This window comes from Pantherophis guttatus, chromosome 11 (genome assembly GCF_059756535.1).
Source record: "Pantherophis guttatus breed Tessera chromosome 11, ASM5975653v1, whole genome shotgun sequence".
Lineage (NCBI taxonomy): Eukaryota > Metazoa > Chordata > Lepidosauria > Squamata > Colubridae > Pantherophis > Pantherophis guttatus.
The window spans coordinates 18,728,073-18,754,432 of NC_142073.1; the positions used below are offsets into that span (position 1 = coordinate 18,728,073).

The 26,360-nt window shown below is 43.3% G+C and overlaps 1 protein-coding gene across 1 annotated transcript in view; it reads right to left on the minus strand.

Moving 5' to 3' along the window:
• The window catches only part of PKD1L3 (polycystin 1 like 3, transient receptor potential channel interacting), a 77,827-nt gene extending 74,390 nt beyond the window's left edge, over positions 1 to 3,437 (minus strand). Inside the window, exon 1 of the mRNA XM_087877318.1 lies at positions 3,401 to 3,437. Coding sequence (XP_087733444.1) covers positions 3,401 to 3,437 — 37 coding nt within the window. The remainder of the gene's footprint in view (positions 1 to 3,400) is intronic.
• Positions 3,438 to 26,360: the final 22,923 nt, after the last annotated feature.

A 26,360-nucleotide genomic window follows, 5' to 3' on the forward strand; every position in this document is an offset into this window, starting at 1 on the left:
GTAAAAAAGTTTGGATTTCACCACTGCTTCATCCCATCTGTTCTAGGTTTATTCCCAAGTCATAAATGATGGCTTAAAGACCAGAATGAGCTGGTTATGCCAAGACAGAGCAAAACAGATCTATTTATGGCTTAGAGAAGTCCATAAACCCACCAACGTTCTCTCAAATTCACCTTACTTTGTACTTATAAAAATAACTCCATTTGTAAAAAAAAATTTGTCAGAAAGAATTAAAATTAAATCATTTTTTTTTCCAGAAGAAGCCAAATAAATGAAGACTAATCCTCAGGATTGGTGGGTTTTTTTTTTCATTTATTTTGGGAATGTCAGCTTGTTATTGACGTTATTGCTTTTCCTTTGGTATTTCTTCCTAACAAGAGATCATTTGCATCAATCCCAGCACTGATTTCAACAAACGCTCCTTTTCTCTAAGGAAGACTCCAAGGTTTCGGTTTGAAGCCAGGATGAAAACTAGGCCACTGAGATGGGTAGGCCTGTGGAACAGGTTTTACCCAGTTTCTTGGAATGGCCTCAGTTGAGGACTATAAACAGCTTCAGGATCCGCCTGGGGCAGAAAATTCATATGATGCTTCCTCCAATACTTTACTTCCGAACTTTGCCATAGATCAGGGGTCGGCAACCTTAAAAACTCAAAGAGCCACAAAGGTCCTAACCGGAAGCCCCCTGTTCAATTCTGGAGCTGACCAGAAGTCCGGTTCCCCCACCATAGAGTCTCCTCCTAGCACGGCATCCTTTTTCCTCTACCTGTCCTAATGGAAAGCCCTATCAATTGTGGAGCCGACTGGCGATAGGGAGCCGCAGCAGAGGGATGAAAGGGACACCTGCGGCTCCAGAGCCACGGGTTGCTGACCCCTGCCATAGATTAAAATGCTTGGAAAAACCTGGGCCTGGCTCTTTGCTTCAACATCTCTGTCAGCCCCGGAGGCTATCTTTTTCTTTGGGTCTTCAGGGCTGCCACACTTAGTGCTGTGGGAAATTGGGAAGGGGGAATTGCATAGAGCATAGGGATTGCATAGTGGAGATAGTTAAGCCATAATAACATTCCTTTCTCTGAGAGTCAAGGACATTCGCGCCTGCATCTGGAGTGGCATGACTGGGAGGCATCTTGTTGTGGCCCGTCAGCGACCTGTGCAGTTAGTAGCTGATTCTGACAGCAAGGAGGCTGGTATGGTGGAAGAAGAGGAGGAGCCTCTTCTCGATGCACGAGCGCGCAGAGCTGTTAAAAGGCAGGAGTGGCTCCTCAGGAGGAGGTCTCCTTGAGAGTAAGGCTTGGGGCTAATTGGCCACTCCCTTAGCCTATTTAAGGAGGAATGCCGACTGAAGCAATTTGCAGGGAACAACTTCATTCATATTCCTTTGTGTCTTGATTCCAGAAACATTTGATTTGGCTCTTGTTTCTCTTATCAGTTTTCCTGCAAATTGCTTCTGGGTATTCTGCCAACCACAGTAAGATTACGGTTATCTGAAATACTGTGCCTCAGAATTGAGTTATTATTCTTTGGATTCTTGTTGGCTGTTAATGAAGTTAAATTAACAGCCCTTGTTCAGAAAAGACTGATTTAAACTGTACTTGTATTCGAACAGCTACTAAGGAAGCTCATTAGTAGTCCTTAATTAGTAAACTAAGATTTGTATGGACTTTGTGTGTGCTGCATTCTTTGGGGTCTGTAGTTGGGGCAGAACACATCTCCAGTTGGGATGGGGCTTTGATTGGACCATGTGATGGACATGTGGGTGCAGGGGAAGGGATTTGGACTTTCTTTTGGGTGGGGAAAATCTGGAAGCTTTCAGATTCAGGTATTCCCAGATCAGCGGTGAAATCCGGCCGGATCTATCCAGCTCGCGCGATCTGGTAGCAGTGGAGGGTTGCCCCCGGTTTGGACCGGTTCACAAGAACCGGTAGTAAAACCGGCGAGCGGCTCCACCCACTGACCCAGACGTCATCAAAGTTAATCTGCACATGCGAAGAAGCTTCTGCGCATTCACAGGAGAGCGTGCACAGGCGCTATGCGAACTGGTAGTAAAGGTAAGTAGAACCCACCCCTCTTCGGTAGGGCCAGCGGTGGGAGGTTCTGCCCATCTGCCGGGACGTCATCACGTCCCGTTTTTGACCCTCTGTGCATGCACAGAAGAGGAGCGTGCGCACTCACATTTCCGATCCAGTAGTAAGTGCATTTTACCCCTGCCCCAGATGTGCCAATAGGACATCTCTAATAAAATGGAACTTTGAGGAACTTCTAGCCTCGGAGTCTTCTTTCATTGGGGGTGTTACTTGGAAGCCTGACAATCTCTCAAATAATTTTCTTCCCCCTTTTTTTTTCAGAAACCATCTTTTTTGCCCAAAACGATTTTAAAGTGATGTAACCTCTACTTTTCTCGTTATCTCTCTCCAAGTGCACGGAAAGCTTGGAAATATGATGATCTGAGATATGATCCAAGCTTTTATCACAGCAGCAGTTTGAAAAATTGCATCCTTATAAATAAATTTAAAAAAAAAAATCCATCCACAATGCAAATACTCAAGAGGGCAGTAGCCTCTAGCTATGGGATGAGCTGGTCTTTTGTCTCTCATCTTCTATAAAAATGGCAAGATATAGGTCTGAGGCAGGGGTATCAAACTCCATTTCATTGAGGGCCTCATCAGGGTTATGTTTGACCTTGGAGGGTGGGTGGGTGTGGCTAGCTCAATGTCACTCGTGTCGGGAGCACCTGTGGTGGCCCGAATGTTCTGCCATTAAAAACGGAGCACGTGCGGCCCTTCCAAGCTTCGCTGAGAGAAGCACCACAGGCTGGTCCTTCGCTGTTTCCAGGTCAGCCCCGCTGGATGCAGCCTGCAGGCCTTGAGTTTGACACCCTTGGCCTAGGGTATTTTGGCTAAGTATTGTGAATTTTCTGCAACTGCTGATTATGGCACTCTTATTTGGTTCCCCGTGTACATAATTATTTACTTGATCATTTCCTTTCAAATTTCATACCGTCTATTTAAATTTCGTGCGTCTAACCCAGGGGTGGGTTTCAAATTTTTTTACTACCGGTTCTGTGGGTGTGGCTTGGTGGGCGTGGCATGGCTTGGTGGGCGTGGCTTGGTGGGCGCGGCAGGGGAAGGATACTGTAAACTCTCCATTCCCACTACCACTCCAGGGGAAGGATACTGCAAAATCCCCATTTCCTCCTGATCAGCTGGGACTCGGGAGGCAGAGAATAGATGGGGGCGGGGCCAGTCAGAATTTTTACTACCGGTTCTACGAACTACTCAAAATTTCTGCTACCGGTTCCCCAGAACTGGTCAGAACCTGCTGAAACCCACCTCTGGTCTAACCTAAATATGATTGTTTATAATTTAAAGGTTGGTTCATAAGACTTTGCTAGTAGTTTTTACCATGCTCTCCAATGAACTCCTGGCAAAGCAGGTTCATTTTGACCAAAACATGAAATGTTTACTGTGCAGGGTATGGAAATGTTTGCATGTCTGTTTTATTGGCCCGAACAAATATAGTTTATCTTTTGTTTGCACTGAAGCAATAGTTGTGATCAAAGAACCAAAGCAATATGGTTCAGTTTTTCAATAGCAGCTGCAGCATTGTGGTCTAAAAAAATCACAAGGATTTGTAGCTACTTATTGACTTTCTGGCCTTCTGTGATGATCAAGACCAGTCACGTAAGATCATTGCTGCCTTGTACCTAATCTTAGGGCTGAAGATAAGCTCTGCATTGTCCCATCCTCATGAAGATCAGAAGGGAAAAGAAGAAGAAAAACTGAGATTTTCTGCTGGAAAATATATTCGTATGAGCAAATTACACGGAGAAATGGCACGTTCTGATTTTGCAAGCGAATTCTTGGTATAGATGCCTCTAAATTTTTACGAGTCGGTTATAGAACCAGGAAAAAAAAAAACACCTCTTTGCTATTCATTCTGCTTCTGTGATGGATTTGCTATGTTTTTTTAGCTCAATCCCCCAGATGAGTATTTTTATGTTTGCATTTACCAGCAAGAACTAGTCTGATAGACGATGGTGGGCGCTCCGTCACTTGAGATTTTAAAGAAAAGATGGGACAATGATTTGTCTGAAATGGTATAGGGTCTCCTGCTTGAGCAAGGGGTTGGACTAGAAGACCTCCAAGGTCTCTTCCAACTTGGTTTTTGTATTCTGGTTATCTGGATGTCTTGGGCACTACCCAAGTACATTAAATCATCATTTTTTCCCCTCATTCTTAAGTAAGTTCCATATTGGACTGGGTAGACAATTCGATCACTTTGATCTTGAATGAACTTCTTTCTGTATCTCAGGTTGACTGCTCTGATGCTTACCTTCCTGTATATTAGATCCAACTCTACTATTATGGATTTTTTAAAAAACTGTTTCTGGCTATCGCAAGATTAACACCAGATCCTCAAATCCTTCCTACTGCTCCGGTCTTTCTCTTTATTCCCTAATTCAGCACTTTTTCAACCAAACTCCAGTTCACTGGGAGCTTTGCACAAGTTAAAAGCAACGTTGAAGTGGGTTGCAACTTATGGCTTTATCTTCCTTGCACAGGAACTCCATAGGATTTAACTAAGAAGATCTTTGTTATCTGGACTTTAAATTGAATTTTAAATTCACTATGTATACAGCCAAAGGTTTAATTGTACAATGCCTCCCATATTTTCTGCATATCTGCATATCTGCATGAATATTTCTTCTGGACTCTGTTTTATTTTTGAGAGTGATGCACAGATAGGTAGGCAACTCCTTTTGAACGAAGATCTTTCTGTATCTTAGGAATAGTTTGAAATGGATGCAACAATTCCACCAAATGGAAAGTGCTAGAAGAATGCCCATATCACAAGTGATCCTATCCAAGCTCAACATGTAGGGCCGTGATGGCAAATCACGCGTGCCCAAAATGGTACACGAAGCCATGTCGCCCGGCACACTCAGCCTTGCCTGTTTCTCTTCCAGGTTTCTGGCGTGCATGCGCGTGCAATGATCAGCTGTCCTTTGCGCACATGGCAGTGCCGAAAACCGGTATGTGCATGCATGCCAGCCAGCTGATCGTTGGGCGCGCATGCGCGCGAGAACCCCAAAATTCGGCTTTTCCGAAGCGCAGTCCCGACAAGTGCACAGACATGCACACAACGTTTCCACACAACCTTTTTGGCACTCGGTGATGTTCGCCATTACTGATGTAGGGACTAGACCTCTTTGGCTGAGCCCCAAAGGCCAAATGTCAGGATTCCAAGTAATAGACACATAGCTAGCAAAATTCCAAGGCAGGTAGATTCCTTAAAGAATAGTTTTATTGGACATATCATATTGGCACAGATCTGGTGAAAACTGACTCTGAAGGTTCCTACGGTTTTCACCTAATTAAAAGTAAAAGTTTGTCACTTTCTCAAAACATGGTCCAATCACGTTGCTGCCTGGTTGCCTGGTGACATGAATCCGCCTTCCTCTGACCAGGTGTGAGAATGTCCTTGGTTCCCAAGAGAAAGTATTTTGTTTTGGCTACAAAATCCCAACTATCTCAAATCCCCCCCCCATCCCCTATCCCTCAACTCCAGTGTGGCAACACCAAAGCTGTCAAGATGGCTTTGGTCAGGTCAGCTTCAGGGTTGACACCAATATCCTTTAGCTATGGTAGAGTTAGCAGCATGGCTTCTCGCCATCTTGCAGCAGGAAACTGCAGCAGGAAACTTACAAAAGCTGCAGTGGAAATAGGCTTCATGTACTTGAATACAGTAAGATCTTGGTCCCATCACTTCGGGGCAAATAGAAAGAGAAGAAAATGGAAGCAGAGACACATTTTATTTTATTGAGCTCCAAGATAATTGCAGACAATGACTGCAGCCATGAAATTAAAAGAAGCTTGCTTCTTGGGAGGAAAGCTATTGCAAATCTAAGCCTATTAAAAAGCAGACATCATCTTGCTGACAAAAGTGTTGTTAGTTGCGAAGTCATGTCCGACCCACCGCGACCCCATGGACAACGTTCCTTCTGGCCTTCCTGTCCTCTACCATCCTCTGGAGTCCATTTAAGCTCACGTCTACTGCTTCAGTGACTCCATCCAGCCACCTCGTTCTCTGTTGTCCCCTTCTTCTTTTGCCCTCAATCTTTCCCAGCATTAGGCTCTTCTCCAGTGAGTCTTTGCTTCTCATTAGGTGGCCAAAGTATTTGAGTTTCATCTTCAGGATCAGGACTTCTAAAGAACAGTCAGGGTTAATCTCCTCTAGGACTGACCGGTTTGATCGCCTTGCAATCCAAGGGACTCGCAGGAGTCTTCTCCAGCACCAGAGTTCAAAGGCCTCAATTCTTTGGTGCTCAGCCTTATGGTCCAACTTTCACAGCCATACATTGCAACTGGGAAAACCATCGCCTTGACTATACACACTTTTGTTGGCAGGATGATGTCTCTGCTTTTTCTGCTGACAAAAGTCCATATAGTCAAAGCTTTGGTTTTCCCAGTAGTCGTGTATGGCTGTGAGAGTTTGGACCATAAGAAAGGCTGAATGCCAAAGAATTGATGCTTTCGAATTGTGGTGCTGGAGAAGATCATGAGATTCCTTTGGACTGCAAGGAGATCCAATCAGTCAATCCTGGGGAAAAAAATCAATCCTGACTGTCCTTTGGAAGGACAGATCCTGAAGCTGAAGCTCAAATAATTTGGCTACCTAATGAGAAGAGAGGGCTCATTGGAAGTGACCCTGATGTTGGGAAAGATGGAAGGCAAAAGAAGAAGGGGACAACAGAGGGTGAGATTGGTACATAGTGTCACTGATGCAATGAACAAAAATTTGGGCAACTCTAGGAAACACTGGAGGACCATACAATCATAGCCCTGTCTACATTCATGGTATTGCCTTAACTTTGCATCCTCCTACTGAGGTCCTTCCCCTCTTCCATTTTAAATGTGTTCCCAGGAGTAGAATGAGGTTCACCATCAGGAGTAGGCTTCAAAAATTTTAGCAAGAGGTTCTCTGCCCAATTGTTGGGTGGGCATGGCCATGTTGGGTGTGGCCTAGTCAGCTTCCTGCACCAATGTGGGGGGGCATTTTTGCCCTCCTGGAGGCTCCGGAGGCGTTCCTTGAGCCTCAGGGAGGGCAAAAACAGCCTCCCTAGGCTCTGGAGGCCCTTCCTGAACTTCCGGTAGGCCTGTTTTTCGCCCTTTCCGAGCCTCCCTGTTTGCCCTGCGCTTTCCTGGATCCAAAAACGGGCCGCGTGGAAGCTTAGGGGTGGGGTGGGAGGGGCCAGCCAGGAGTGGGATTGGGGGTTCTCCGAACTGCACAGAATCTTAGCTAGAGGTTCTCCCGAACCCCTGCAAACTCCCAACAATCCACCCCTGCTCACTATCCTAGGATGAAGTAGCCATTATATGATGTCTAGGCCCGAGTTGAGTTTTGAACCAAGGACTTTCCAATCCAATCCTATAAAAAAGGCCAACTGTTATACAAGGTTGGTAGGGCGGGACTCTTTTAACAAAGGTGTCTGATGCAAGTTGAAAACATTTATGGTTTCGAAGTTGCCCTGTTCTGGCTTATTTTACATTGTTGTTAAAAGGGTGGGATTTATTTACCTAGATTTCGGCCTTTTAGCCGTCTAACAAGTTTAAGCCTGCCATGCTGCGATGTTTGCCATGCTTTCGAAATAATGATTTATGAATGCATTGAACGTCTCTTCAATGAATTCATAAATCATTATTTTGAAAGCATGACAAACTATTCAGGTCATAGTTATCTCAAAGATGCTTTTCTTTTGTCTTTCAAAAAACAACTGGACTGTTTTTTATTTGAAAAAGAATGGGAAGATGTTTCACTTCTTATCCAAGGGGTTTCATCAGTTATAATTGGATTGGGGGGGGCGGTTTCTGAAAGGATGGGATGGGAGAGATTGTATTTCTTTGCAGTCATCTTGTCGTTAGTGCTCTGTCTGAGGGCCATTGAGGCCCTTGGAGATTTATCTGTGTCCTCAGGGTCACCTGAATCAGAGTGCAAATGGGAGTGGAATCTTCTTGGAACTGCTGAAAGGACTGCATTGTATATAGGAGATAGGGGTGTCTTATCCCTTCCCCCCTTTGTTGAGAGAGGGCTGCTCAGTGTTAACATAAATGGCCTCTTTTACCCCTCTTTCAAACCAAAATGTGGACTTTGCTGTCTTCCAAAGAGTGACTTTTGTCTTTCAAATGCAGATGGACCCTTGAATCTTCTCCTGATGGGTTTTGTTCTCCTATGCTGCGCCATGCGTTTGTGAAGTGGTTGTTTTGTTTCTCCAATATACAGATCTTCATGAGCCACAGTGGCGCAGTGGTTAGAGTGCAGTACTGCAAGCTACTTCTGCTGACTGCCGGCTGCCTGCAATTTTGGTAGTTCCAATCTCACCAGGCTCAAGGTTGACTCCATCCTTCTGAGGTGGGCAAAATGAGGACCCAAATTGTTGGGGGCAATATGCTGATTCTGTAAAACCGCTTAGAGAGAGCTATAAAGCACTGTAAAGTGGTATATAAGTCTAAGTGCAATTGCTATTGCATACGTCTCACTGCACTGTACTGCGTATATCATATTGCCCAGTTTGTGTCTGGGTGTTTTATCCATTAAATGTAACGTAGCTTGGAATGAATTTGCAGAAATTGCACTGACCGGCTCCTCCTGTCTCATTTTCTCCTTTCCAGATTGAGCGGTTTTAAGAGTTCAGGGATGCACAATCAGGAGGCATTTTCAAGGAGACAAAGGCAATTTTCCACTTCTCCCGCTGTGCTTTTAGTCTTGGCATTAACAGAAGCTTTCCAGGTCAGTGTAGAGTCAGGAAAAAATTGTAAACAAATACAGCTATCTAAAAGCGATGTAGAACTGGGGGTGGGGGGGAGGCCTTGCAACATACATAGGGAACAGCACAACAGAACAGAGGAAATTTATGAGCAGCATCCCGATTTGACAATATAAATGGCATGAAGAAATGACATCAAAGTGCTGTTAAAGATCTTGGCAGAATGAAAAAAAAAAAATCTCTGTCGACTGCCAAGAGGAATCAATGGGATTTTGCAGACAGGCGGTGCCAATGTTGTCGAGGCCAAAACCTCTGCCTGTCTTGCCTTATTGGGCATCTGGAGAACGTTGAGGTTTTGCTCCTCTTCCGTGTGTGATACTTTTAGGGTAGTGCAGAGAAATGGCTTTCTATCCTGTTGGTCATTGTGTTTCTCCAAATTTTTCTGTTTCATTGGCTCACAGTTAACTTTCTTTGCTTGGAAATTTTCTGTACTGGTTTCACTAATATTTGCATCTAAATGATTAAAATCTGCAGGGTCCTTTGCTGCCCTCTGACCTTCAAAATAAAAGAAATAGCCAGAACTATTATAGGAAGGAAAAAACTCTGTGGACCAACTTGTTATAGGAAAGACTACAGATTACTCTTTCTAATACCTGGTTAGATTCACACAACCAGCTAGGCTACAGGGCAGTGGTGGGTTGCCCCCGGTTTGCACCGGTTCTATAGAACCGGTAGTAAAACCGGCAGGAGGCTCCGTCCCCTGACCCCGACGTCATCAAAACGCTTCTGCGCATGTGCAGAAGCTTCTGCGCGAGCGGCCCAGCTGCAAACTGGTAGCAAAGGTAAGTAGAACCCACCCCTGCTACAGTGGAATTGGGCAGTACATTCTAGGAATTCAGCTCTAGACCTAAGATGTAGTGTGAATTACTATCTGATCATGTTAATCCATGATAGTTTGTAGTGAAGCAATGTAATGTGAACATATAGACTATGTTGAGGAAGTAGGGTGTTGGGAGAACCCGGTCTTCCATTAACCCAGTCTTACATCTCCTTGCTGATCAGTCACCCTTCCATTTCAGTCCTTTTACTTAGAGGACTAGGAATGATAGCTGACTTAAGTTTACATAACCTAGTTATGACTAAGTTTAGCCTTCCTACAAGATAGTTGAGTAGAGTTAATTTAACCCTGAATGGATTTCCTGGAGGTTAAATAGAACAGCATTGGATTAGTAGGCTGAGTCATTTAACCCTTTTTATGCCCATTACACTGAACTTTCCTACTTGTTATAAAAGCAAGACCAGTGGGGTCTATGGTTGAATAGCAATTGAAGCAGGATCCCCCGAACACCATAATTTCTATGTAATCTTCCATTTGGGCAGCTTCTATTCAATTTAGAAGGATCCCATAGGCAATAATTCTACTTAAATTAATATTTGGTCAATCATATTTATTGTTAGTCTCTTTGCATCCAAGGTGTGTGTGTATGAGATATTCATTTGCCCTTGTCATAGTCAGTGGAAGGGAGTTCTGTTCCTGGAATTGAAAAATTTGGATGTATGTTGTGTCTGTGTGTGTGTATGTGTATATGTCTGTGTCCGGGTGGGCTTCAAAAATTTTAGCAAGGGGTTCTCTGCCCAGTTGCTGGGACAGCGTGGCCATGGTGGGCATGGCCTAGTTGGCCTCCTGCACCATGGCGGGGGGGGGTGTTTTTGCCCTCCCTGGGCTCTGGAGGCTTTGAAAACAGCCTCCCCAGGCTCCAGAGGCCCTCTGGAGTCCGGAAATTGGCTTTCTGAACTTCCAGTAGGCCTGTTTTTCACCCTCTCCAAGCTTCCATGCTCGCCCTGCATTTACCTGCATCCAAAACAGGCCGTGTGGGACTCCTGGGAAGGGCGCGAGGGGTGGGGCCAGCCAGGAGTGGGATTTGGGGATTCTCCGAACTCCACAGAATCTTAGCTAGAGGTTCTCCCAAACCCCTGCAGACCCCCACCCCTGCCCATATGTACACATACATACATTTTTCAATTCCACAACTCCCTTCCACTGACTATGGTATGGGCAAACATAGGAAGCAAACTTTCCCTAGCTGTTAAATTTGAGTTTCTGATAAAAAGAACAAAAAATTCATTGCAAAGCTGAAACGGCTGGCATCGTTTCTTTTTCCTAGCCCTTCCATCAAGAAGAAGATCCTGATAGGAACCATCATCCTGTAGACAGGAAAGTGATTAGCATATTCTGGTTGGCGAAGCGAACTAGAAAACACAGCAGTGGCTGCTAACTAAGTTTAGAAGCAGACTACAGTCTGCGAGACTGAAAAGCAGCATAATAGAGGCATTGTTTATGATGTACATCATTTATTATATTACTCACTGGCACAACAAGCTTGACAGGTTTATTATAGGATTCTGCAAAATCTGATTCTATTGTCTGAGTGCTCAAGCGAAATAAGAATTGAGAAGATGTGCAGTGACAACCTTACATAATTCTGTATGTGCCAGGGATTTGCATCTGCAGATCAACAACTCAGTGGTGTTTGATTTACAGACCAACCAATAGTCTCATTCAGACAGGAGGTAGACAGGCTATGGACAAGAATGCCAACTTTGTGTTTATAGGTTAAATTAAACACAAGCAATTTGTAATCCTCTGATACCCCAAGTTCATAGGACTGAAAATTATCAGCCTATTTTTCGGAGATTAGACGGCTTAAAAAGGTAAAGGTAATGTGCTAGTCGTTCCCGACTCTAGGGGGCGGTGCTCATCTCCGTTTCAAAGCTGAAGAACCAGCGCTGTCTGAAGACGTCTCCATGGTCATGTGGCTGGCATGACTCAACACCAAAGGCGCATGGAATGTTGTTACCTTCCCACCAAAGGTGGTCCCTATTTTTCTACTTGCATTTTTTACGTGCTTTCGAACTACTAGCTTTGCAGAAGCTGGGACAAGTCACAGGAGCTCACCCCGTTACACGGCACTAGGGACTCGAACCGCTGAACTGCTGACCTTTCGATCGACAAGCTCAGCATCTTAGCCACTGAGCCACCGCTCAATGTGGGAATACACCGTGTGGGAATAGGAGCAGTTTTCCTGGGGGAGGGGAGGGGATGCTGCTCTTCCTTCTTCATAAACATCTTGCCAACCATATATTTTTTTTAAAAAAAATAACCATACTATCTCTTTCAATGATGTTGCTGCACCTCTGGAAACCTGCTACAGTTGTTCAAAAGAATGGGAGTCTAAGCTGCAGATGTTGATTCTCCAGTGTTATCTAATTCTAGCTTAAAAGGCCTATTATGGCTTGTTCAGCAAATCATGACCTAGAGGGAAGGATGGGTGGGCCAGGTAAACATACTAGGTTTATGTGGGGTCCTTGATGCTCTGTGAGCTTAATCGTTTTCTTGCAGATGTTTCATTACCCAACTAGTTAACACCATCCATGCTAGAAAGGAATGGAACTTCTAGCATTGATGGTGTTACCTAGGTGGGTAATGAAACGTCTACAAGGAAGCAACCAAGCTTACAGAGCACCAAGGAGCCTACAGTTCAACCCTGAGCAACAAATAATCTCTTGTATTATTAGGTTCATGTTAAGGTTGAGTGGTTGCTTTCAGCCCAAGAGTTATGTGTGGCCCAAACAATACCTTGAAACATACCAGGGATAAGTTAGAATTAATTACCTTCTCTGGTGGCTTACTACTGGGAGGCACAAAGGGAGGGTTGCAATTAAGAGGGGGCGCACCTATCAATGGAGTTGATGACCCTGAGAAAATAGGACTTTCTGAACTGAAAAGAAATTTGCCTATTCTTAAATAAGAGACAACATGGTGGAATAAATTTAGACCTGCAATTTGCAATCCAAACTTTTGGCTGTGTATAATTTAAAAGCTGAATATCTGAAGGACTTCATCATGGGGGATAAGCCTGGAAACTGGAAATATTAATCAGTTTAGCTTTATTGAAGACATGTTTCTTGTACTCTAATCTATAGTTTAATGAAGACACTCGTAGCCAGTGGTGGGTTTCAAAATTTTTTACTACCGGTTCTGTGGGTGTGGCTTGGTGGGTGTGGCATGGCTTGGTGGACGTGGCTTGGTGGGTGTGACAGGGGAAGGTTACTGCAAAATCCCCATTTCCTCCCAATCAGCTGGGACTTGGGAGGCAGAGAATAGATGGGGGTGGGGCCAGTCAAAATTTTTACTACCGGTTCTCCAAACTACTCAAAATTTCCGCTACCGGTTGTACAGAACTGGTCAGAACCTGCTGAAACCTACCTCTGCTCATAGCCCATGTCACCCTAAGCCAGGGGTATCAAATTCAAGACCCATGGGCCAGATCTGGCCCATCGGGCTGCCCTGCAAACAGCAAAAGATCGGCCTGTGGTGCCTCTCCAGTGAAAATGGAGCTTGGGAGGGCCGGACGCAGGCCCTGTTTTTGGCTATGATGGCCTCCTGCCAGCTATTTTCACTGTCAGAGGGCTGCAGGAGGCTGTTGTGGCCGAAAATGGAGACCAGGAGCCCGTTTTCGCTGGCCGAGCGCTTGGGCCACCACAAGTGCCCCCGACACAAGTGACATCAAGCTGGCCACGCTCACCCTGGCCACGCTCTCCCCGGCCCCCGAGGTCAAACACAATCCCGATTCGGCCCTCAATGAAATAGAGTTTGACACCCCTGCCCTAAGCCAACAACCACCGTTTGCAAACTCCAATGGTAGGTACATACTCAAACCAGACACAGCAAACTTGATGAGGTCTTAGTCTAAAGTCAGCATGCATTTGTAATTGTACCATCTGGGTTTAGATTACAGCCTCTCTTACAGTGGTGGGCTGCCCTCGGTTCGAACCGGTTCTATAGAACCGGTTGTAAAACCGGCGGGAGGCTCCACCCACCGACCCCGATGTTATCAGGATGCCTCTGCGCATGCACGAAGCGAGTGCGCGCACAAAGCAAATGCGCGCGGCCCTGTTGCGAACCAGTAGTAAAGGTAAGTAGAACCCACCCCTGCTCTGTTATTAGCTGAGATGCAAAACCCAACCATTATCAGCAGCGTTGGAAGATAATTTCTGCTGGGTTTTTATTGACTAACTTGCTGTAACGCTTCCTTTGGAAACAGCACGAAAAGATGCAGGCGTCACTGTTTGGTAAATGACAATGCCAGGCCAAAAACCAAGCAAAGCTACTCCTGCTTTTTAGATCTTTTGCTTATCTTCAAAGAGTCCGTACTAGAAGTTTAATAGAGCCCTTGAGATGAAGAGTTTTATCAAAGCAAAGATGCAGAATCAGCACACTCTACATTTCAAGATTTGCCACCTGTTGTTTTGGGTTTTTTTTAAGAGTTGGCAGAGCTACAGAAGTCAAATGAAGATGTATGTGGTATGATTGGGACTTAATTTAGGAGATGCATTTTAATTGATTTAATAACTACTTTTCAACCTATTGATGAATATCTTTACGTTAAGAGAACCTCGACACAGGTGTGTTCTTAATTGCAAATATGTTGATGGCATCTCAAGATCTTCTACAACTTTAGCATTATTTTAACATGTTGGAAGATTTCGAGATGCCATCTGCATAGTTAGAATAAATAAGGCACCCATGTGAAGTTTCTATTAATGTGAAAATTATTTTAAAATCAGAGGAAAAAAACCCAAAATGTGACAAGATGTCATTTTTTTTGACATGGCTGTTTTCGCGATGGCCCTCAGGAGCTGGAAAATAAGATAAGATGCCGTAGTCCTAGCAACGCTAATATACAAAACCCTGATTTTTAGATGCCTTAGATGTTGTAAAATGACAACAAATTGTTAGTTTAATTATCATTCCTTGCAGGAAGAAATTTTTGGAAGTTCTTTGTATCTCAGCTGGGAGAAAAGGTGTTTTTTTCTGGCTCATTGTAAACTACAAAATATTTTAGGATAGGCCAGCTGGGAGTTCTTAGAATATTATTGCAGAATCACAACTGGCCTAGTACGAATTTTATTATGGGTGTATGTGTGTTTTAATTCGTGGGTCAAATTTTATATATTCGATTTTAATTGGTTTTAAATTTTATAAATCTATGTGTTTTAATATGGCTGTACACTGCCCTGAGTCCTTCGGGAGAAGGGCGGTATAGAAATCTAATAAACTTCAAACTTCAAACAACAGAAGCTTAAGAACCTCAAGGAAATCGAAAATATCATTTCATTTCTCTCTATTTTCAGCAAAATGTCCATAAAAAGTTTCCAGTTTTTTTTAAAAAAAGATCTTATTCTTTTGTCCCTGAACACGCTGAAGTACTACTTTACAATGTACTGCTTTATAATGCATTGGTAAAACCACACTCGGAATATGTCTCCAGTTTTGCTGTGATATAAAAACATATGACTCTAAAAAGAATGCAGAGAAGAAAAAACAAAGATGATTAGAGGACTGGAGGTGAAAAGAACAGTTGCTGGAATTGGGTATGTGTAGTCTAATGAAAGGGACGTAGTGGCTCAATGGCTAAGACGCTGAGTTTGTCGGTTGAAAGGTCGGCAGTTCAGAGGTTTGAATCCCTAATACCGCGTAACAGGGTGAGCTCCCGTTACTTATCCCAGCTTCTGCCCAACCTAGCAGTTTGAAAGCACATAAAAAATGCAATTAGAAAAATAGGGACCACCTTTGGTGGAAAGGTAACAGCGTTCCGGGCGCCTTTGGTGTTGAGTCATGCCGGCCACACGACCACGGAGACATCTTCGGACAGTGCTGGCTCTTCGGCTTTGAAACGGAGATGAGCACCGCTTCCTAGAATCGGGAACAACTAGCACATATGTGAGAGGGGAACCTTTACCTTTACCTAATCTAATGAAAAGAAGGACTAGGGGTGACATGATAGCAGTCTTTCAATATTAGAGTGGCTGCCACAAACAAGACAGGATCAACCTTTTCTCCGAAGCACCTGAAGGCAGACAAGAGGCAATGGATGGAAACTAATCAAAGAGAGATCCAACTTAGAACTAAGGAAAACAATGGATAAATTTGAGGCATAGACGATTATTAACCCTGGAGGGGCATGATCTGCAACTGGGGTGACACGCCTTTTTATGGTATGGCAAAAATAAAACACATGGATATTTTCAAAGACATTATGCTAGAAATGCATTACTGTTAATGTGGGCAAAAATGAAAGAAAAACACTATTTGAAAATGCCAGTCTGGCTCTCCACAATGGAGGCAACTGAGACATCTGAATGTGGTTAACACGGAAAACATTATAAGATATCAGGACATCTTGAATGAAAAAGGGGAACTTAAAACTAAGCAAGAACTGAATAGTCAAGGGACTGATTTGGCATGGTGGCCACATGTGCAAATACAATCAAGATATGAAAAAGATGTTAAAATGTATGGCTTCTATAAAGGACCAACAGAACTGGACCAGATATTAACAGGGACAGATGAAAAACTAATTTAAAAAATGTGTAACTACCTATTGAGCATTAAAATGGAAGAAGAGGAACTAAAGGAAACAATGCCAGCATGCATCACTGGAGATTTTTAAGGAGACATTGGACAGCCATTTTTCGGAGGATCTTGAGCAGGAGGTTGTACTGGAAGACCTCCAAATCCCCTTCCAACTTTGTTACTCTATTAAGTAGCTAATTGGAACACCCAGCTCCTGACAGCCATTGACAAGATGTCATAGAGCAGGGGTGTCAATCTGGCGGCCTGCGGGCCGGATGCGTCAATGCGCAGGCCACGCCCACCCCAACTCCGTGAATGGGGAAAACATCACAAAACGTCATGTGACACCAACGTGATGCGGCCAGTTTGACACCCATGTCGTAGAGCATCTATACAGCAAGATGTATAGAGGCAAAACTCAATTTCAACAGCAAAACAACTACAGAATCTAGCCTGCCTTCACAGATGAAGCAGGTTAGACATCACAAGGACACAACAATAGATGCTGTGACATTTTTGTATGCTGTTGACATGAGGGGAAAGTCCTGAATCTGTTTATAGACCAGGCCACATTCTTAGCTCAGGATGCGCGTAATCTTTGCACACCTGTGACTGTTTCTCCTGTTAAGTAGTGTGGGTTGGAGGTGTTGCCATCTTTACATTTTATCTTTAGACGTGTGTCACTTTCTTTTGTCATGAAGTCCTGTTGCATCAATTTACCACAACTGTGTCCTAATCTCCTTCTGAAAAAAGAAAAAAGAAAAGAAAAGAATATCTGGGTGTTGTTACTCATGTTTTATCTCAGCTATAACAATTCTTTGGGCGATGTAAGTTAGACGAGGAAGAGTAAGAATGTCTAAGATTTAGGCAAGAGAAGGTAGGCGGTTTCCTCAATTATAGCTGATGCAGCACAGGACTCTTAACATAATCCTTTGTAATGCCTTTCTCAAAAAAGGAAGAGCACGTGCATAAAATTAAGCACCAACCATTAGCACCATCTTTGTTGTTGTTGTTAGTTGTGAAGTCATGTCCGACCCATCGCGACCCCATGGACAATGTTCCTCCAGGCCTCCCTGTCCTCTACCATCCCCCAGAGTCCATTTAAGCTCATGCCTACTGCTTCAGTGACTCCATCCAGCCACCTCGTTCTCTGCCGTCCCCTTCTTCTTTTGCCCTCAATCATTCCCTGCATTAGGCTCTTCTCCAGTGAGTCCTTCCTTCTCATTAGTTGACCAAAGCATTTGAGTTCCATCTTCAGGATCTGGCCTTCTAAAGAGCAGTCAGGGTTGATCTCCTCTAGGACCGACCAGTTTGATCGCCTTGCAGTCCAAGGGATTTTCAGGAGTCTTCTCCAGCACCAGAGTTCAAAGGCCTCAATTCTTTTTCTTTTTTTTTTAAATTTGATTTATATGCCACCCTTCTCCGAAGACTCAGGGCGGCTTACAATGTGCTCAGCAATAGCCTTCATCCTTTTGTATATTTATACAAAGTCAGCTTATTGCCCCCACAAACTGGGTCCTCATTTCACCTACCTTAGAAAGGATGGAAGGCTGAGTCAACCTTGAGCCTTGGCGAGATTCGAACCCTGCAGTAATTGCAGGCAGCTGGTCTTAATAAGCTTAATAACAGGGTGCCTTAAACCCCTGTACTACCAAGGCTCACTTTGATGCTCAGCCTTCCTTATGTTCCAGCTTTCACAGCCATACATTGCAACTGGGAAAGCCATAACCATAGTGGAGATGTTCTGTTTCTTGTTATTGAAATTAACCCTGGGTCTGCACAATACCATTAGTTGCTGATAATCTTTGGGGATTTGGTAACTGCAAGTTGAATAAATATTCCAAGACTGTCCACCAAACCAAAGGCGTAGCCTTGCTCCAATGAGATTGGCCTCTCCCACTCGCTGAAGCAGAAGAGGCCTTCTTCAGATCCTGTTGATCAAGGAATTTTGGCTAGCAGAGTCAAGGAGAAGAGCCTTCTGTGCAGAGAAGCGGTTGTTAAATTATTTGAATCCCAACACTGGTCCTAGCTATAATTGCTATTTATTACCTGTGTTTATAAAGAAAAGTGGTAAGCAATAGAGTCAAAATATCACACTATGTGAAAGATACAAACTGACATGGGTGTATGAAATAATAAAGGCATACTTATCACAATTACGTTGGGATAAGGGTAAATATAATTTACCAACATAACATTTTGTTATATTAGAAAAGTGGACAGTCCACAGAAATCAAGATTCGTTTCTATCGAAAGCTACCTGCATAGAAACACTAACAGGTGCACCAATTTTGCAATATGAAACAGGCCAGCAGAAGAGATCATGGTACTGCCCTAACCAATAATCGTTGGCATCATTGGGATTTAGTAAATCTCATTGAGCTGACATATAATTAAAGCTAAAGCCATTTATATTATGGATTATCACAAACCATGAAATTTCTCTTCAGTTCTAAGTTGGATCTCTCTTTAGCAATCTTCTACCGGTTACTTCCGATTCTGCCATCTGGTGCTTTGGACTCTGTCTTGTCTATCACCTTCCCTCAAATATTGGAAGACAGCTATCGTACCAACCCTAGTCCTTCTCTCCATTAGACTAGTCCAGGGGTCTCCAACCTTGGCAACTTTAAGACTTGTGGACTTCAACTCCCAAAGCTGGCTGAGGAATTCTGGGAGTTGAAGTCCACAAGTCTTAAAGTTGCCAAGGTTGGAGACCCCTGGACTAGACATACTAGTGCAGGAAGTTAGCACCCATCTCTCCCCTAGGAAAATGAAATATTCTAGGAAATATTAAAAAGGCAGAATATTATATTTCTCTGGATGAGAAATGGAGAAACATGTTTTTAGGCAGGAAACAGACGCACTCTTAATAGCCCCCACCATCCTCAATAGCCTTCAGCAGATGTCCGCACTTAAGAGATAAAGAGATAGCTAGGTCTATCCCTCACCCAAGATCCCTCACCCTCACCCAAGAGCCCTCACCCAAGATCCAACAAAGGTAGGATTAGCCCTCTACCCATCTAGCAACAGAACTCGCCACATGGCACCTGGGAAGATTACATCACCCAGCAAGGCTCAACCAAGCCTGGGACTCAAAGGACAACCTACAAAGTTAACCCTGCTTGGCCCCATGGGAGTCTGACAACCAATCAGAAAACAAGCTCACATTCAAAAGCCCAGAGAGGGTATAAAACGCAGGCACTCTCAGCATCTCTTCCCTTTTTTTTCTCCTTCACCCAACATCACCAAGGCATGCGATCCTGCCCACCATTAAAAACCATCTTTCCAAGCCGTCTCCATGTTTCCAGTGTCTTTTTCCCCACTTGGAACTGAACCCAGATGGACGTTTCTTCCAACACTAATACCCACAACCTTTCATCGTATGGTTTAGCCCAGTGATGGCTAACCTTTTTGCCATCGCGTGCCAAAAGCTGGGGGAGTGCGGGGTGGTTGCGCGCATGCGTGCCCACACCCATAATTCTATGCGCCCTGCCCTCCCATGCATCCATACGCAACCCCCCCCCCATGCTCATAAAAAACAGTAGGCCTGTTTTTTGCCCTCCCCAGGTTCCAGAGGCTTTCTAGGAGCCTGGGGAGGGTGAAAACAGCCTTCCCCCCACCCCCCAGGAGGCCCTCTGAAGGTCGGAAACAGCCCATTTGCTGACTTCCGGTGGGCCCAGAAGGCCCAAAAACCAGCTGGCGCGTGCTGGAGCTGAGCTAGGGCAATGCTCATGTGCCCACCAATATGGCTCCATGTGCCACCTATGGCACGCATGCCATCGGTTCACCCTTATGGGTTTAGCCTCTACGCCAAGGAAGAAACATTTTTTTTTAGTTTAGTTCAGATGTATATCCTGTTTTTCCTCCGAAGCTCTTAAGGAAGCGCTAAGATCTTCCGTGGTTTTAGAACAGTGTTTTCCCTTCTAAACTGCACTTGAGGGGAAGAGTTAAAATAAAATAAAAAGCATATAATGGCATCCTGTTGTTGAAGTCAAATGCCCCATAAACAGCCTCCAATCAGAAGCACTTAAAACCCAACAGGAGTTTGATGAAGTATCTTTTCAAAAGTGTGCTGCAGCCAAATTGCTTCTCTTGTGGCCAGAAGTCAACAACCAACATCAACAACATCCAGGAACTGGAGAGAGTTAATAGGTAGTGTTGAGCAAGTCTGTTCACTCAGCCTTTGCACAACACTTTATGTAATCAACACAAATGATCACAGAACTGTGTGCAATCAGCCAAACAACCCGTATCTTTATATGATCTGTCAGAATTGCAATTCGTGTTATCTGTTTATTATGTTGGTGCTTAACTTCCTAAATCTGATAACCAAAGTGAAACATTAAAAATATTGAAATACTTTTAATACATGCGTACACAGATTTATCAACAGATTTTTTTTAAAAAAAAAATCGTGACATCACATTTTCCCCCAAGTCTGTTCTCTTTCTAAACAGAATTGTTAACGATCATTTCAAATTCAGTAGAATTCAGTACATTGTTTCAAATGCTATTTTCTTCTTATTTCCAACAAATTTGTTTTCTTTCAACTGTACCTACCTATGTTCAGGAATGTCAAATATTGGTTCAATGGGATATTATATATATATATAATATCCCATTATATATAAAATGAAGGGGTGAAATCTAAAATTTTTCCCTACCAGTTCTATGGGCGTGGCTTGGTGGGGGGGTGTTCTGTGACTGAGTGGGCGTGGCCAACTCGATGTCACTTACAGCCACGCCCACTCAGTCACAAGATCCCCTTCCATCAATGCACCATTCCCCGACTCCTACTGCTCACCTTTCTCCCGCGGCTGGCTGTCAGGGAAGGCAAGCGCCTGAAAGATACCGGAGTCGCTCACTCTCCTTCTTGAATGAGCTACTCTGGTCCATGCACAGGCTCGCAAGCGCATACCCAACCTGCGGCTGAATTAAATAAATGGTGTGCGCTTGTGCAGCCGGTGCGTGGACCAGAGCGGCTCATTCAAGAAGGAGAGTAAGCGACTCCAGTAACATTTGGGCGCTTGCCTTCTTTGACAGCCAGCCGCGGGAGAAAGGTGAGGTGTAGGATACACCGCGTGGCGAAGGGCGAGCAGGCAGCAGCTCTGCGGCAAGGCCGGAGTCGGGGAATGGTGCATTCCCTAACTCTGGGGAATGGGGCAGGTGGGCGGAGCCTCCAGCTGCCATTGCTACCGGTTCTCTGAACCACCAGCCATAATCGCTACCTACTCACCCGAGCCAGTCCGAACCAGAAGCATTTCACCCCTGATATAATGGGATTTTATAAATATGGATGAGAAATGGAGAAACATGTTTTTAGGCAGGAAACAGACTCACTCTTAATAACCCCCACCCTCCTCAATAGCCCACAGCAGATGTCCGCACTTAAGAGATAAAGAGATAGCTAGATCTATCCATAGGCAAATGCTCTCACCTAAGATCCAACAAAGGTAGGATTAGCCCTCTACCCATCTAGCAACAGAACTCGCCACATGGCACCTGGGAAAATTACATCACCTGGCAAGGCTCAACCAAGCCTGGGACACAGGACACCCTACAGAGTTGCCCCTGCGTGGCCCCATAGGAGTCTGACAACCAATCAGAATACAAGCTCACATTCAAAAGCCCAGAGAGGGTATAAAACGCAGGCACTCTCAGCATCTCTTCCCTTTTTTTTATATATATAGTGTTTTTCTGTCGAAGCACCTGGTCTACCCCAATATGGGAGGGAGCATACTGCTTCCCTTTCGCCTTTCAGCTCCTTTCGCCTTTCTTTATCAGCAAATATAAATTTGATATAGTTCGAATCCGAATAAGGGTATGGCTAGCTGATGAGAGCTAAATAGCTTGAAATAGATCTATACTAGTCTCCCTTTATTTCTTTATCAGCGAAATATAAATTTGATATAAAAATGGTTTGTTGTGAACGCGACTGCTTGAGGGCTCCTGGCTTGGAGTTGAAAGGCGAAAGGGAAGCAGGATGCTCCCTCCCACATGTTGAGGTAGACCAGGTGCCTCGATAGAAAAACACTTTATATATATATTTATATATATACTGGCTGCCAGAAGAAAAAAAAGCCCAGAATCGAGTGGATGTGACTCCACTGAGCTAGGGCTGTAGAAAAATCTTGGTTACGTAGGAAAAACCTGGCTAAAAGAAAAACACACATAAAACCTACGAAAAAGTAAGAAAATAGATATTGTACCTTTACAGGGAGGATACATGAGATGTGGGTGTGGCTTACTGATGATGGCTAACAAGCCAGAAATAGATCTATATAAGTCTCTCACTAGGCAGTATAGGGCAGCATCAGGCCTGCTGGCTGCCAAAAGAAAAAAAAGCCCAGAATCGAGTGGAAATTAAAATCTCGGGTGTTTTCCCGCGTCATTATAAATAAGTTGGTTAAAATATTTAAAATCCTGGTTAAAATCCCAGCTTAAAATCTTCTAAAAATCCTTACAGAGCACTCTGCAAGGTCCTTTAAAACCTCAGCTAAAATCCTACCAGTGACTTTAAAAGTTTTTTTGCATATATGTGTGTGTGTGTGTGTGTGTGTGTGTGTGTGTGTGTACAGTTAATATTTCGGGTTTCTTCCCGTGTAATTGTGAACATATCCCTAAAAGGGTAGAAGCGACGTTTCGACAGAATCTCATCTGCCATCATCAGGCTTATGTGAGGGGTCTTTTGCAGTAACTGCAAAACTGTTACTGTAAAAGACCCCTCACATAAGCCTGATGATGGCAGATGAGATTCTGTCGAAACGTCGCTTCTACCCTTTTAGGGATATGTTCACAATTACACGGGAAGAAACCCGAAATATTAACTGTACACACATATATACCCGTGAAAACTTACATACATACATACATACATACATACATACATATATATATATATATATATATATATATATATATATATATATATGATGGTGAATTCCTTTAGAGTGGTGTTTCACAACCCTAGCAACTTTAAATTGTGTGGACTTTTAATTCCCACAATTCCCCAGCCAGCATGCCAAAGGTTGACAAACACTGCTTTAGAGCATTTCAACTTCCTGTATTTTAAAAAAAAATTGGATGGGTTAGAGTAGCATCCTGTATTCACAAGCATCATCATTGCTTATCTCTTACCAATGAATAGACCCACTGAAATTCATTGCATTTCTATTGCAAGTAAATTGTAAATTTTGGGGTTTATCCTAAGATTTGATTCACAGGAACTCAACCAGGATGTAGGCTGCCCTATACCTGTTGCATGGATCTGTTTACAGTGGTTACAGTTTAGAAGGGTTTGCTAAAATAATCTAAGGATGGTTCTGATTCATATTAAATGTTTGTTTATTTTGAATGTTGCTTGCTGTTGTGTGTGAGGCCAGTCATCATGCTTTATAAATCCTGTTTTTATAGCTCATTGTGATATAAAAGCCTCTTTTATGACTCTGTCTGAATTCAGCTAATATTTTGATATCATACCTGGTTTTTCCCTTGACAAGGAACTTGATATAATGCAAAGAGATTATAATCAGCCTGTCAGAGCTTAATCCTTCCTTTTGATTTTAATTTTGCTTTGTGTTCTGCTTCATCTAGAACTCCATAAATGATTTTTGACTTAATGCTTGAAGGGAAAGTGTCTTGAAAACTGCTGTCATGTTTATCAATTTTCATTTGCCTCCTCAATTATTTTGATGAATTTGAAAACGTCTAATATATATCTGCTACAGAGACTCTCAGGGGTGGGGTGGAATAAAAATCCATCTAGGTTTACCACAAGCCTTCCTGTTTCTTTTAGATCAGCCTCCTCAACTTGATCATCTCCAGATGTTTGGGAGTAGAAATCCTTCAACCAGTTGGGCCAGGCTGGTTGAGGTTACAGGAGCTGAATACACTTGAAAGGCACCAGATTTGCCTTTGAGATGATCAACCAACCTAGAATCAACTTAGTCTCCGGTCAACACATGCTGAGTTGTATTTTAAAAGCTTGTCCATGGTAACATTGTTGAAAAGATATTCATCCTTAAATACAGGGGTGAAATCCAGCAGGTTCTGACAGGTTCTGGAGAACCGGTAGCGGAAATTTTGAGTAGTTCGGAGAACCGGTAAATACCTCCTCTGGCTGGCCCCAGAGTGGGGTGGGAATGGAGATTTTGCAATATCCTTTCCCCAGGAGTGGGGTGGGAATGGAGATTTTGCAGTATCCTTCCCCTGGAGTGGGAAGGGAATGGAGATTTTGCAGTATCCTTCCCCTGCCACATCCACCAAGCCACGCCCACCAAGCCACACCACGCCCACCAAGCCATGCCCACAGAACCGGTAGTAAAAAAAAAATCTGAATTTCATCACTGCTTAAATACCATGTTCATTAAATATGAAGGTTATCAATAGCAGCATGTTGGCTAAACTTGCTTATTGCCCCTACACTCTACTTTATTTTGACATTATTTTGAATGTTAGAAAATTAGATTAGTATAACCCTAATAAAAGTAAACCATAAACAAAGAATACATAACTTTTTTTTTTCCAAATCAACCATCTTTGGCCTTTGAGAAGGGAACCAGTTGAGATACGGAATATCCCTGATCTCCGTGCTTTCCGCCGTGCCCTCAAACCCTGATGTTCCAACAGGCGGGGCTAAACATATGAACATGTGAATGTTTTAAAAATGTTATCTAATTGTAGGTTCTATTTAATTGGGCCAAACTATGTTCTAATAATAATTTTAATTAGCAATTTTATGATGTTTATGTATCTATATTTTTCTTGACTGTACACCGCCTTGAGTCCTACGGGAGAAAGGTGGTATAGAAATATAATAAATAAATAAATAAATAAACTTCAAAAAGTAGATGGGGCTGGATTAAAAAAGTCAGCAAGCTCAGGAATAAATATACATTTGATTTAACATTAATTAAGATGGCATTAATTTCACTGAACATGCTTTCCCACCTGCTTAATCATTTCCTTCATCATTAGAATCGGTTTGGTGGGAACGTTTTCAGTGTTTCTCACAATTTGGCCGCTTTTAAGACCTCAACTCTGAACCGGGAATTCTGGATGCTGAAGTCCACCCAACTTAAAGTGGCCATGTGTGAGAAACACTGTTCAACAAAGTTAATGCTCAAATGTGCTACATAGTGGTGTACTGTGGGAAATTACAATGTCAGCTCTCCGCCGGCAACCTTATTAACATAAAACAGATTCAGTGCAAGATCCTGTCCTGGGATTATGATTATCCTGAAGAAATTCCCAGCAACCATCTGAGTCACGTCAAAATGCCTTCTTTCAGGAACACCCTGTTTCTCCTGGACATTTATGTCTGGCCATCTTGATTTGGATCAGTTTTGGCACGTTGTTTCCATTTCCATTGCCCCCTCCTAAGTTTCGGGGCCAAGTGCCTTAAGCTTCAAAGTCAGGATGTGGCCTGAATTCAAATCAATGAAGTTGTACCAGACACCAATATCCTGGAAGAAATTGACTGCAGATTACAATCAGGGTGAAGTTGGCAACGCACTGTCACTTGTATAAAAGGGTGTAGGTGTGTTTGTGAGGCAAGGCAAGCCTCTCTAATTTCCCTGTTGGGTTAATCTGCTTAACCCCACATCTGTGCTATTGTGATGACTGAGCCAGTCAGTAACACAGCCATTAACCTGCATGAATAAAACAGGAAGATTTGATTCTCCTCCTGACCCAAATACCAGCCTGCCTTTCCATTAGAAGTAATTTGATGTGTGATGTTTTTCAGTTCTGTGAAAACAAAAACACAACCAACAACCTGTTCCACATGTGATGCCTGTGTTTATAATGGACATTGGCTCTGTTTTGTGTGTAATGGTAAACTGGAATTCTTGGCCCTGCCAGCTAAAACTTTGCAAAATGTTAATAATAAACACCAAAACAACTAGACGCAAGGACAGTTTTTTCCCGAATGCCATCTCTCTGCTTAACAACTGATTCCCACAAGATTGTCAAATAATTTACTAAGACTGTATTACTATTATTCTTCTCTTCCTTACTAGTACCTATCTCTTCCCACTTATTATTATAACCGCGTTGTTTGTATTTTTCAATTTATATTGTTTTTGTTTCCTAGTACGATTTGATAGCTTATTAGTAACCTTGACTATCACTAAGTGTTGTACCTTATGATTCTTGACGAATGTATCTTCTCTTTTTATGT